This window comes from Crassostrea angulata, chromosome 1 (genome assembly GCF_025612915.1).
Source record: "Crassostrea angulata isolate pt1a10 chromosome 1, ASM2561291v2, whole genome shotgun sequence".
In the NCBI taxonomy this organism is placed as follows: domain Eukaryota; kingdom Metazoa; phylum Mollusca; class Bivalvia; order Ostreida; family Ostreidae; genus Magallana; species Magallana angulata.
The window spans coordinates 44076130-44091055 of NC_069111.1; the positions used below are offsets into that span (position 1 = coordinate 44076130).

Below are 14926 nucleotides of genomic sequence, written 5' to 3' on the forward strand. Positions count from 1 at the left end.
GTGGTGGATGGTTTGGAGGCCTAGTTTTTTTGGGTTTTACCTACAATTTATGTGGGCAGGCAGTTTTTTTTGGATGCTTGTTTTTACTGATGTGTCTACAGTAAGGGGTCTGTCATGTATTTTTTGTACATGTGTTACATTATATTTCTAGTCCTTCGGCCCCTATCTTGTGTTTTGTGTAGATATTTATTTTCCATATGTGTGTATAATAGGGGGCCATGGTTGCATTTAGCACCACGTTTTATTACTTTGTAACATGTTTTTGAATGCCCCCTATTTTGTATATATCTTTTCGTCATTTACTAAATAAATGACAATTTTCATTCTTACACATGTGTTCTGTTTTATGCCTGCTTAAGCAAAAAACAAGCTCAGTCTCCTTGGCTAGAACATAAAAGCTAAGGAACATAAATTAGTGACTATTGTAAATAATAACTTTTATGTGACGTGCTGTGTTTATTTCTTTGTTTATCTCACTTTACACTATTCCATACTTTATGTAATCTCCTGAAGTCTATGTTTACCCTAACCCTTAATTTGTACTTTGTGTTCAATTTGTCACTTGTCTCTTATTGATCTGTTTATTTTGAACAAGAAGCCACGCAATTGCTGTGCAGTGAAATTTGTACCCACCGTCCACCCCTTCTACCTCCTTAGATAGTATTTATATTTGTAATTTTGGCCTAGTTGTTTGGTTTCTACCCACCTTTTTTGTGGACAGGCAGTTTTTTTGGATGCTTGTTTTTACTGATGTGTCTACAGTAGGGGGTCTGTCATGTTTTTTTGTACATGTGTTACATAATAGTTCTAGTCCTTCAGCCCCCTATCTTGTGTTTTGTGTAGATATTTATTTTCCATATGTGTGTATAATAGGGGGCCATGGTTGCATTCAGCACCACATGTTTTATTACTATGTAACATGTTTTTGAATGCCCCCTTTTTTGTATATATCTTGGGTCTGGACGTAAGTTAGGCAACTTGTATGCATGGGTTTGCGTTGATCTCAATGTGACACTTGATAGTCCTCGGGAAAACAAAACACTTATTAGATTTGTTACTGACTTCGCCTTGCCATCTTTAAGATTGATCAACCCGATATATTTCTGTAGCCAGTTAGTAACAAACCTCATAAGTGATAAATAACATTGATTGAACAGCCATATTAACATGTTAGTTAAGTCGCTTCGGCGACAAAAAATATAGTGCAAGAAATTTTGTCGGCATAAATCTTTTTATTAACGAATATTTGATTAAACAATAATGTTTTCATTTTATCTTACAATAATAAATACTATTTAAAACTATTGATCACGTTCGTGTTTGTGACAAGGCTAAGTGCGTTTACAGGAAAATTAACTTCGCAAAAGATTTCCAATGCAAACGTAAAGATTATATATATATATATATGCAAGACAAAAATCTTGTTTTTGATGACGAACGGAATTTAGCGCCTTGGCAAGGGCTTGAAGTCAATACCTATGGAACCCTATCTCCTAGCAGTGAGAGGCCACCGCTCTAACCACTCCGCCATCTATGCAAGACAAAAATCTTGTTTTTGATGACGAACGGAATTTAACGCACTGGTCGCTCAATACACAGTCGTTTGAGATACAGGTGAAATACAGTTAAACGAACGGAACAATACACATTGCAAAGATATATACATATGATAAGCACAACCATTGCAATAACTCTTAAATTGACATATACCAGCCCATAGCGAACGATTAAGATATACATAAAGCACAGGGAAATTCACTATATTTGAGGTCCACCTCCGCCCCGGAATAATGTATATCCATGTGCACCAAAGCATGATTTGATTCGGACACGACCAAGACTAGTGTATATTCGCGCACAAACACATAAGATTATGCATGTTTTTTTTTATTATCATTTTAATTACCAACCTTCGCAAGAGCTATTATCGAAGTCAATCCTAAATCCAGATTCGCAAAAACAATATCCTTTACTAACATTGGACTTTTTTTCTAGCCGACATCCATAGCTGCAGTTCAATTCAGGGAACAGAGCACATATGTTGACGACTAGAATCATAAATTAAAAAGGTTTATTATTTGTTTTAAATCCACTGTTCCTACAGAAAACAGCACTTTCAACGTATTAATCAATATATTAATGTAACATGATGATTTGATAAAGACCGATACCCTTTTCACATGTTTTTCTGTCGATGTCATGTAATGCATATCCAAATTCACATTCACAGTTAAATCCCCCGACAGTGTTTATGCAAATGTGTTGACAATCAGATATACCGCTCAAGCATTCATCTACATCTACAACATAAGTAAAATTGGACAAGTGATTATTAATTTGATTTTGATAAAAATAAATAAGATTAATGCATACCAAGTTTGCCTTTTATTATGTTTACATTATATATACATTATGCTTAATGGGGGGCTTACAATCCTCTGCAAATGTGATATTTCAAACGGAATAGTCTTGAAAGATCGACTAATTTTAATATGTTTGCATGACAAGATATCGATGTAATTGTTTTGCAACTAAACTGCTTTAAGGATATAAGGATTAAATCTATTTGAACAAGAATAATAACATTATAACCGAACTTGCACGGTAAGTTTACTAAAAATATGTATAATGTATATACATGTATACATTAAACACAAGTACACCCAGCCTTTTATATATAAGTAAACAATATAAATAATAGTTAATGCTGCTTCGAGGAGTAATGCAATCTCTAATATTCATTCGATTAAAATGTATTATAAGTAACTTTTACTAAAATTAAAATCAATATAGTACCTTAAGGACGTTATTTACTCAGGGTTTGAGTTCTCAAATTCGGATTGTTATAAAGTTCATTGTCATGAGTCCAATTTGTTCTAAACACTAAAAGTATTCATGAAATGAATTTTTATTGACAAACCATTCGATATTTTTACTATTATAGAATTAGGCTCAAACAAAGTTGGACTTTTGGCAAAACAGAGGGAATTCGGAATTAACTTTTTAGATTTTGTTTTTCACTGAAATATTTTTTGTATTACTGTTATATTCAAAATTAAGATTTCATCTGTTAGTCAACATAGTTTTGAATATTTTCTCTGTTGGTTTGATCTCACTTTTTTGTTTAGATATTCGAATGGCACACGCTACAAAAATATTGAAATTGCTTAAAAATGATTAAAAACAGTATCTCAAAATTTTTATCATTGACCTCATACAACTTTTATGCCTGCAGAGTAAGGTTAATATACCTAGTTTAATGCTATAAATGTTTGAGTCTTATCTTCATTCAGTTTTTTGAAAAATTGAATCAAAAAAGGGTAGGCATTTCAAAAACCTGAAAGAGGAAATTCGGACTGGAATATTTATGAAGATTGTGAATGAAAACTTAATGCTTTTTGTCTGTCTAATGTCATTGCCATTCATTAACTGTATTTCATTTTTAAAAGAGTAAAGCAATTTGTATTATTTTCACAATTAAGAAAATTGTTATCATTTTTAGGGACTAATCTTAAATTTTCAAAAAATATTCGATGGCCATTATCTTAAAAAGTAGGTCATTGACCTACTTTTTTGAAAGTGAAAGATAGCACTACCATGAGATGTATTTAAAACACAACAGATGGAGTTCTATCACGTGCATTGTGTATTTCCTCACGAATAATTGGATACATTCTATATATTACATTTCTGTGTACTGAATTAATTAACAGTGTCAATCCGGTTCAATTTCGTTTCCACAACGCAGTTACATACTAAGAATATGAATGGCTTATTAGTTACCTACCCTCACAATCGGAAGCATTTTTTTGAAATCCTGACTTGCAATTACAAGTGTAGTTTCCATGGAGATTTTGACAATCAGTATCATCGGGACATTCGTTTAATGTTAAATCCGAACATTCATCAATATCTGTAAAAACATATTAAAAATGGTATTTGAAATACATTTTGTAATAAGTTTGATAACAAGCATTATATGGTATAATATGTGAAGAAAAATATTGTAATTTCAAAAGATAAAACGATTGTGTCACAACTATTTGAGCATACTGAGGTATGAAAATAATAATTTATACTTATAGATTAAGTACTATAAAAGGCCTTCACCAGAATAACTGCTAACACCTTCGGTATTTCAACACGTGTGAGATGATGTCCCTAACTATAATTGACTTTTGCTAAAAGTATTAATTAAAAAAATTATTTAAAAACCTATTTTCATTTTCGATAAACTAGCCCGAAAGTTAAAAAAATGAGAGCAAAGTGGTGTACACGTTTTTGCGGATCGAAGTCAGTGCGAGTTTGTTTAAACTTGCAATGCAAGAATATTAAATGATTACGTAAATATTGTATATATTTACCGGGAACTTATTTAGAGTATACATAGAAATTAAGATTTAAAAAATGCCGAATTAAAAAAATGGGCCAATGTGCGATTTTGGTTTTAATGAATAGAACATTCCAGAACGGAGTAACCCCGGAGACCTATTCACAAAAATTCGTACGTCTACAATTACACCTTGAACTTTCGACAAAAGTACGTTTACGTTAAGGGGCTATTCACAAAAGCTGTCGTAAGATAATGACGTTGGCGATGATCTATTACAGACTTTAGTGCGTCTTAAGCCTTGGTCACCGACAAAGGTCTTGTGGAGAAATGATGCCATGGTGTTTTTTCGCACTCTTACATTGGTGGAATTTTTTAGCGACTTTGAGCATAGCCATACGTGTATTACGGAGTTACTTCCTTGCCTTCAATATGCCTATTCTAATGTATAAGTGTTTACTATTATCGCAAGAAAAAAAAATCACAGGCGTCTGCCGTTGAAAAATATTTCTTTTTATAAGAAGACTTTTTGTTGTACCCAGTCTATCATTGTACAACGAATAATCTATTTATAAAAACAAATATTTTATGAACAGTGGCACTCGCCTTTATCACATACCCCGTATCATCACCTTTATTTCAGCCTTCATCACACCGTTTATTGCACATTTCCAGACCACCTTTGTACTATAAAAATTAGGATTACCTCGGACCTTATTCTCTTTTTCTTTTCTTTGCATATCTGAAGTCAAAACTATCGTGGAAAAATATTACTTTCTAAATTCAAATATATAATAAAAACAACAATATATGTCAAAATCTGTCTCACATTTCATATCATCAGCCATAGGCCCTCTGGCTGATATTAGAGTCTCGGGTTGATATGGGATGTGATACAGAATTTGCCATGTACATTGTATTATTTATCGCTACATTCTAAATATGCCGGATTTCTTTGGGGGTGTTTTTGTTTTTGTCTTATTTTTGTCTGCCATGAAGTATTTCGGCGATAGATGTAGTTACTAAGAATTATCACCCGCGTATCAATTAATAACTTTATCCTATTTTTTTTCCTAAACATAAAATTTGCAAGTTAACGAACTCTGATCCTCAGTAATGTTCGATAACTCTGAATTATCCGAATTCTCTTAAATCCGTACCATAAATATGCCTTTTATATAGACAAATATAAATAGTCTTACGCCAGGACTTTCGACGAACTGCTTGGCCTAGTAGACACAGAGACCTAGAAATGATGGGGTTCGAGCCTCCGTTGCACCGGTACAAACTTTATTTTCTAATTTGATCTCAACTTGTATACGTTGTATTCATTGTGGCAAAAATTGCAATAACTTTGTAAAATACATGAGTACCATCTACAAATTTCTTTATATTTCATTTCATTTATAAAGTTTAGAATGAATAACATTTTTAGGATGAAAAAATACTTTGAGATACTTTGAGATTGAGGATTGAAAAACCTATAAAGAATCTATAAATTCATTGTAGTTAACCTGATTGGACTTTCATGGGGTTAATTGTGACGTCACAATCACTGCATTTTCCCGTAATTTTCATGAAAATGAGCAGAAGACACCACAGTTCCTTACAGAAGTAGTTTTTTGAATAGAAAAATATGTCCGCAGCTATCGCCCCTGATGAAACTCACATGATAATTTTATCGTGTGACATCACATAAAATATATTAATTTCGTTTTGGGCGGCGGCTGCGGACACATTTTCCTCTTCCTCTTCAAAAAACTATGAAAAAATTGCCATGTTTCATCATTTTTGACCAAATCTTACAAATATGCCAAAATGTTAAAGTCTTAATTATTTTTTGAAACAAGATTAAAGTGTATGACTTGGTACTTTATATATACACACGTTCAAGATGGTATATGTGTGTTTTTATGAGATTTAAACAACTTTTAAATTTTAGGGCAAATATAATAATAAAGGAAACTGTACCTTCTTCTTGTTTTGACCCCCAGGAAAACCAGAGAATTCTTGAAAGCTTTTTAACATAACAACATGACACCCCCAATCAAAATAATGAACGGACTGATGGCCGGACAGACGGAACAGGGTAACAACAACATACCCGAACTTTCTTTAAAAAGCGCAGGTACATGTATAATAAACAAAAAAAAAATACGACAGCGAGGAAAGGGGAAATTGATCGCCAGTACATAAGTTAAAATCACGAAGTTGAAGAGAAAAGATTGTTAAATAACTTAAAATTGGAACACTCTCTTAAGTATGGATTTAAGAAAACTTGAAACCTTTTTCATTCGATAATTTTCTTTTAGCTATGAAGGAGGAGGGAGCTAGGAGCACGCGGCACATGGCGTGATTTGTTAAACTTAAATTGATTGACAGGCGTAGCACGTGGAGGCCTGAAATAAAATCCCGCTATTTTAAAACGACCGATTACAGAAACCTAGTTCAGGAAAAATAATTAAGTTCAGTGGTAAAACTTTAATTTACGTATAATAATTCACACACAATAGCTCTACAGCACTACATTAGAGTTTACACAATTTGAGGATCCTTGCATAGTAATCTCACAAACTGTAGCATTATAGTTCTCGAGAAAAACTTTTTAAAAACATTTTCAATATATCTTTCTATGTTAAACTTTGAACCCCTCTTGGGGCCACAGTATTAGTCCAGTGCTAAAGTTTTAATTATTTGGAATCTACATTATTTAAGGATGCTTGCCTAGTTATCTCACAAGCTGAAGCATTATAGTTCCCTAGAAAAAGATTTTTCAACATTTTCCCTCTATATTTCTATGCTAAACTTTGAACACCTCTTTTGGCCCCAGTATTAGATTGAGATCACGGCTTTTATAATTTCGAATCTACACTATTTGAGGGTGCTGACGTAGTTATCTGACAAATTGATGCATTGTAGTTCTCGAAAAGAAGATTTTTAAACATTTTACATATATACCGGTACTTCTACATTTAACTTTAAACCCATCTTGGGTCTCTTGTATTAGTCCAGGGGTCACTATTTTAAAACTGTCGAACCTTCATTATCCAAGGTTGTATGCATGATAGTAATCTCACAAATTGAAGCATTGTAGTTCTCGAGAAGAAGATTTTTTAACATGTTACCTTTATATTTCTTTAATAAATTTTGACCCCATCTTGGGGCCCCAGTATTGGTCCGGGGGTCACGATTTTACCAATTAGGAATCTACATAAGCGAAGGATGCATGCATAGAAATTCCACAAACTAAAACATTGTAGTTCTTGAGAAGAAAATTTTTAAACTTTTCCTTTATGTTTTTTAAAATGTTTAAATTTTGAACCCCTCTTAGTGCCCATCAATTGTCCGGGAGTTACAATTTTTTGAATCTACATTATTTAAGGATGTACATGTATGCATAGTAATATCCCAAACAGTTGCACTATAGTTCTTGAGAAGAAGATTTTAAAACATTTTCCTACATATGTTAAAATCTAAACCCCTACTGGGGCCCCACTTTTTGTTCGGGGGTCACGATTTTTACAATCTTCACTATGTATACAACCTTTTGTGTATGTATTGGCATTTTTGGTGAAGTGGTTCTTGAGAAGAAAATTTTTAAACATTTTTCATATGTAGTTCTATGTTAAACTTTGAACCCCGCCTGGGGCCCCAGTCTTGGTCCGAGGGTCACGATTTCTACAATTTAGAATCTTCATTATATATACAAAAACTTGTGTAAATATTGGCATTTCTGGTGCAGTGGTTCTTGAGAAGAACATTTTTTAAACATTTTCCATATGTTGTTCTATGTTAAACTTTGAACCCCGCCTGGGGCCCCAGTTTTGGTCCGAGGGTCACCATTTTTACAATTTAGAATCTTCACTATGTATACAAGCTTTTGTGTAAATATTGGCATTTCTGGTGCAGTGGTTCTTGAGAAGAACATTTTTTAAGCATTTTCCATATGTAGTTCTATGTTAAACTTTGAACCCCGCCTGGGGCCCCAGTCTTGGTCCGAGGGTCACGATTTCTACAATTTAGAATCTTCATTATACATACAAGCTTTTGTGTAAATATTGGCATTTCTGGTGCAGTGGTTCTTGAGAAGAAGATTTTTTAAACATTTTCCTAAGGTATTTCTATGTTAAACTTTGAACCCCGCCTGGGGCCCCAATCTTGGTCCGAGGGGCACGATTTTTACAATTTAAAATCTTCACCATATATACAAGCTTTTGTGTAAATATTGGCATTTCTGGTGCAGTGGTTCTTGAGAAGAAGATTTTAAAACATTTTCCTATGTATTTCTATGTTAAACTTTGAACCCCGCCTGGGGCCCCAGTTTTGGTCCGAGGGTCACGATTTTTACAATTTAGAATCTTCACTATGTATACAAGCTTTTGTGTAAATATTGGCATTTCTGGTGCAGTGGTTCTTGAGAAGATTTTTTAAACATTTTCCTAAGGTATTTCTATGTTAAACTTTGAACCCCGCCTGGGGCCCCAATCTTGGTCCGAGGGGCACGATTTTTACAATTTAAAATCTTCACCATATATACAAGCTTTTGTGTAAATATTGGCATTTCTGGTGCAGTGGTTCTTGAGAAGAAGATTTTAAAACATTTTCCTATGTATTTCTATGTTAAACTTTGAACCCCGCCTGGGGCCCCAGTTTTGATCCGAGGGTCACCATTTTTACAATTTAGAATCTTCACTATATATACAAAAACTTGTGTAAATATTGGCATTTCTGGTGCAGTGGTTCTTGAGAAGGACATTTTTTAAACATTTTCCATATGTTGTTCTATGTTAAACTTTGAACCCCGCCTGGGGCCCCAGTTTTGGTCCGAGGGTCACCATTTTTACAATTTAGAATCTTCACTATATATAAAAGCTTTTGTGTAAATATTGGCATTTCTGGTGCAGTGGTTCTTGAGAAGAAGATTTTTTAAACATTTTCCTATGTATTTCTATGTTAAACTTTGAACCCCGCCTGGGGCCCCAGTTTTGGTCCGAGGGTCACGATTTTTACAATTTAGAATCTTCACTATATATACAAGCTTTTGTGTAAATATTGGCATTTCTGGTGCCGTGGTTCTTGAGAAGAAGATTTTTAAAGACATGCACCCTAAACTTACTGTTTCGCAATTATCTCCCTTTTGAAAAGGGCTGTGCCCTTTATTTTAACAATTTATAACCCCCTTTTCATAAGGATGCTTTGTACCAAATTTGGTTAAATTTGGCCCAGTGGTTTTTGAGAAGAAGTTGAAAATGTGAAAAGTTTACAGACGGACGGACAGACAGACGGACGGACGGACGGACGGACGGACGGACGACGGACAACGGGTGATCAGAAAAGCTCACTTGAACCTTCGGTTCAGGTGAGCTAAAAAAGATTGCAATTATTCCAGTTCAATTAAAGTTTAGATTTTCAGTCCTGTCCGCTCCTCCAAATATCCAGCAATGCAGTTGCTTTTTTTTTTAAATTAAAATAGATTTAGAAAATTAATTGAGAATCATTCGGACACGGTATTAAAAAGATGAGCAAAAAGTATGATTCAAAATATTAAGCAGTGTATCACATTAATGTGTAAAGTGTTAATTCCCGCGCTTGCCCTGGATATCATCTAGAAATAATTATTAAAAAATATAGAATAATAAAAATATAAACTTACCTTCGCAAAAATCTCCATTCCTTTTAAAGCCGACTCTACAATTGCATTGGTAAGATCCTTCAAAGTTTTGGCAGACCTTTTCATTTTCACAAATGGTTTCATTTTCACACTCATTGATATCTACCATACAATTCAACCCAGTCCAGCCAGATTTACAGACACAGCCACTCACGGGATCACATCGGTCCATACCTTGTCCACAGGTACATATTTGGCTACAATTTTCACCGAAATTTTGTTCTTCACATTCTTTGGAAAAAAAATAATATGATTTTAAACAACTGTATATCAAATTTCCCTTGATGACAAAATAATGACAAACAGTATAACAAATGGATACATAGATCATGTTCCAACTGGAGGTTATTTGGCTAAATCGCATACCTAACGGAATAGTTGAAATTCATGTTAATCCCTGAACTTCGGGATAACGCACAGTTTTGAAGAAAACAAATCACAGAGAGCCAAACTATCCTTTCAGATCGACAGTCATCGAACAGCAAATAATTAGAAATGCTTATTTAAACTATCGATTTGGGGAAGCAAAACAAAATAGATTTCACCTTTATATAGTACGAGCGTTTGACGATGCGGTTAAAAAATTAGAGATAGATAGATAGATAGATAGATAGATAGATAGATAGATAGATAGATAGATAGATAGATAGATAGGCAACAAATTTCATCAATATTATTTGGAAATATAACATAATTATATATTATGTACCTGTACATGAAACTTTATCTTTATCTAACGTGTACCCAGGACGACAGTAACATTGGAATGAACCATTGGTGTTTGTGCATTCCTGCACACATGGTGAAGGTTTTGCAGCACACTCATTTACATCTAAAAGAGCAATTATATTCAATATTTACATTGTCATTCATAATATTGAATGAAAATGAAATGTAAAAAAAAATACGTTGTTTAGTTTGCGTGTATCATACTGATTGTTACCTGTACAACTCTGTCCGTCTTCAGCTAGTTGATAACCAATTGGACAGAGACATTTTTGTTCAGTCGGATCACAAGTGTACTCACAAGTCTTGTTGAAGCTCTCACAAGGGTTTTCGTCTGGTACAACATATTGATATAAAGATATAATAATATGAAATATAGATATTTTCAGCAAGGCAGTATACGATACATCTTTACTTTTAACTTTCTAATGTAATATTTTTTAGTTATTTTTCTCAATACAAACCTGATTTAGAGCAAGTAGTTTTATCACTTTTCAAGGAAAAACCTTGGAAACACTGACATACAAATGCCCCAGGTGTATTATTGCACAGTTGCTCGCATCCTGAAGTCTTTTCTAGGCACTCGTCGATATCTGTATCAAAATTGGTTGAAACTAACGTTAACGATGATGAAATATGCATGAAATTTTTGACATAGAACATAAAGAGGTATTCCACGTCACTTGTCAGCCATGCGTTGCTAATAAAATAAAGAAATCAATGAAGTTAGACTTTAGATTGAAAAAAAAATTGCTTACACTTTTTCATCAGTTTAAATTCTCTTATATATTCAGTATCGATATGAAAGAGACGTGTATTATTGTATCATTAATAAAAAAAAAAAACAACACATCTGGTTTTTTTTAGCTCACCTGAGCTGAAAGCTCAAGTGAGCTATTCTGATCACATTTTGTCCGTCGTCCGTCTGTCCGTCCGTCTGTCCGTCTGTCCGTCTGTAAACTTTTTACATTTTGAACTTCTTCTCTAAAACCGCTTATCCAATTTCAACCAAATTTGGCACAAAGCATCCTTATGGGAGGGCAAATATAAATTGCAGAAATAAAAGTTTGATCTGTATTCAAAGCGGAGAAAACCTTGAAACTGTAGAAAAAGGGGGGTGCATTTTTAAAAATCTTCTTCTCAAGAACTACCGAGGCAAATTCAACCTAGTTTAGCATAAATTATCCTTATGGGAAGGAAAATATAAAGTGCAAAAATTAAGTTGTAATTCTGTTTCAAATCAGAGTTATTACGAAAATAATAATAAAGGAAAGGCGTGTTTCAATCAGTTTAATAGCTTCGGGTTCGGCATCCGGTAAAATGATTCCATACTTCTAAAACGAGGTTCTTTGTTTAAAGCAGCCATGACATTATACGAAAAACGGTCGATCTGACTACGATGAATTTGCTTGTTGTGCAACAGTCCGCGTATGAAGGGAAATTTTGAAACATACATAATATATTGGTGCCGATTTTGTGAAGTAAATTGAGGCTAAATATTTCAATGCGTTGACAGTTTTCACACATGACGTTGGTGTTAGCTTGTTCTGATTTTCGTTTCGTTCTTATTATGCATTGCAACCTTGAAACTATCGTCTGTATTTCGTGATTTTACGTATCAAATCAAACAGAGACTTCGGTAAATCAAACAGTTAACTGTTTACCTGCGCAAATTAAACAAAATCGGATGTAGGGGTACTGAAATACAATTCATTCTATCGGTAATTCGGCATTATCTTTTGCGTAATGGTACATGCAGATTAATGCAATAGGTTTTGTTGAGATGCTCGGCATTTTCTCGAGTTTATTCAGTTTAAATAGAGTTTGATATCGCTGACGGAAATATGTAGGTATATACATGTATATATATATGATTCATTTCGAAAAAATAAATTGTGTTCTTTATTTGTTATACATGTAGTGCATGTTTCTTGTGTTTAATTGTTTACAATTTCTATTTACTAACCATATTTGAGTGTTAAGCTTCGAATTATAAGCAAGATACAGAGATTTGCTCACAATTCTATGTTTGTACACAGATCTTAAAAACTAAAGCTTAAAAAAGTAAAAAAATTGTCAATATTTATTAAGAAAATTTTCAAAGTCTGTTCTTCCAGAAACCAACTTTAACAACTTATTGTATTGTAAACTTAACCTTTTTAGCTCACCTGAGGGTGGGGCCACAATGGGGGGGTCGAAGTTTAACAAATGAATATATAGAGTAAATCTTTAAAAATCTTCTACTCAGAAACTAATCAGCCAGGAAAGCTGAAACTTGTGTGAAACCATCATCAGGTAATGTAGATACAAATTTGTGAAAATCATGATCCCCGGAGGTAGGGTGGGGCCACAATGAAGGATCGAAGTTTTACATAGGAATATATAGAAAAAATCTTTAAAAATCTTCTTCTCAGAAACTAATCGGCCAGGAAAGCTGACACTTGTGTGAAAGCATCCTCAGGTAGTGTAGATTCAAAGTTGTGAAAATCATGACCCCCGGGGTAGGGTGGGGCCACAAGGGGGGGTCGAAGTTTAACATAGGAATATATAGAGTAAATCTTTAAAAATCTTATTCTCAGAAACTAATCAGCCAGGAAAGCTGAAACTTGTGTGAAAGCATCCTCAGGTAGTGTAGATTCAAAGTTGTGAAAATCATGACCCCCGGGGGTAGGGTGGGGCCACAATGGGGGATCGAAGTTTAAAATAGGAATATATAGAGTAAATCTTTAAAAATCTTCTTCTCAGAAACTAATTAGCCAGGAAAGCTGACACTTTTGTGGATGCATCCTCAGGTAGTGTAAATTCAAAGTTGTGAAAATAATAACCCCTGGGGGTAGAATGGGGCCACAATGGGGGGTCGAAGTTTAACATATGATTATATAGAGTAAATCTTTAAAAATCTTCTTCTCAGAAATTAATTAGCCAGGAAAGCTGAAACTTGTGTGGAAGTATCCTCAGGTAGTGTAGATTCAAATTTGTGAAAATCATAACCCTGGGGGTAGGTTAGGGCCACAATGGGAGGTCAATGTTTTACATAGGAATAAACAGAGTAAATCTTTAAAAATCTTCTTCTCAGAAACTAATCAGCCAGGAAAGCTGAAACTTGTGTGAAAGCATCCTCAGGTAGTGTAGATTTTTTTTTTTTTTTTTTTTTTTTTTTTTAATACCATTTATTGATTCCTTATAAACAAGTACATAATAACATATCAGAAAATAGCATATGGTGAAAACAGAGTTACAATATATATCAGGTTTTAATAAACTAAAATTGTACACTGTATATGTATATGAGATAGTCAGAAAAAAAGGGGAAAAAAATCAATATATGTTGAAAAAACGTATACGATATATATCAAGATTTTATGGGGAAAAAAATGTTACATGTACACCGTACGTACATTTAAACATGTATGTGTTAATCAAAAAAAAGTGACAGAAAATAAATCCTTGCATTGATAATTTACATGTGATTTTTTTTATATTTTGGCCCACACATAACAAAGGGTTTCCCTACCATCAGTCAAAGTCTGTGTCCATGTTAGAAACCCTTGTATACAACAGAGGGACTGTCTCCCTCGGAGGGTGGGCGTATATAAATATATATATACATACATAATAGATATAAGCATAAGTACATATTCATAGCATAAATGAATATTCATAGTAAAAATGCAAAATTTTGAAAAAGTTTCTTTTCTTTCATTTGATGTAAAAAAGATAGAACAGAGCAATAAGATAAAGTATTCTCTTTAATATACATTCTTAACGATTGGCTTGTTTCTTCTAAGTTTTCGACTCTACAGAACATTTTATATTTGTAAATTCTGAATGCAATAAATGAGAGGAAGATATTATAAAGCTTTGTTGTTTCGTTATCATCAACAAAAAAGCCAACAATGACATTTTTCCAAACAATATTAAAATTTAAGCATTGGCTTGCCATATGCCAAACATGTTTTACATTTACACAATCAAAAATTAGATGCTGTGCATTTTCTATCTCGGTTCTACATATTTTGCATTTGTTATTTACCCCTTTATTCCACTTACTGATTAACAGATTATTACTTAGTAAATTGTTTAGAAGTTTATAATTAAATTCCGCAATACTTTTATCTTTGACATTTTTAATTTTGTTGAAATATATTGATTTCCAAATTTCATTATCTTGGATCTGGAAATCCCTACCAAGCTTTCCT

General features: G+C 33.4%; 1 protein-coding gene across 5 annotated transcripts in view; it reads right to left on the minus strand.

The window, feature by feature from the left end:
- The window catches only part of LOC128186578 (uncharacterized), a 59616-nt gene that overhangs the window by 21252 nt on the left and 23438 nt on the right, over positions 1-14926 (minus strand). For all 5 annotated transcript variants that reach the window (XM_052856737.1, XM_052856659.1, XM_052856436.1 and 2 more), the window contains exons 26-32: positions 11192-11320; positions 10945-11061; positions 10711-10833; positions 9984-10232; positions 3788-3913; positions 2172-2300; positions 1911-2048 (exon numbers count right to left, since the gene is read on the minus strand). In XM_052856737.1, coding sequence (XP_052712697.1) covers positions 1911-2048; positions 2172-2300; positions 3788-3913; positions 9984-10232; positions 10711-10833; positions 10945-11061; positions 11192-11320 — 1011 coding nt within the window. The remainder of the gene's footprint in view (positions 1-1910; positions 2049-2171; positions 2301-3787; positions 3914-9983; positions 10233-10710; positions 10834-10944; positions 11062-11191; positions 11321-14926) is intronic.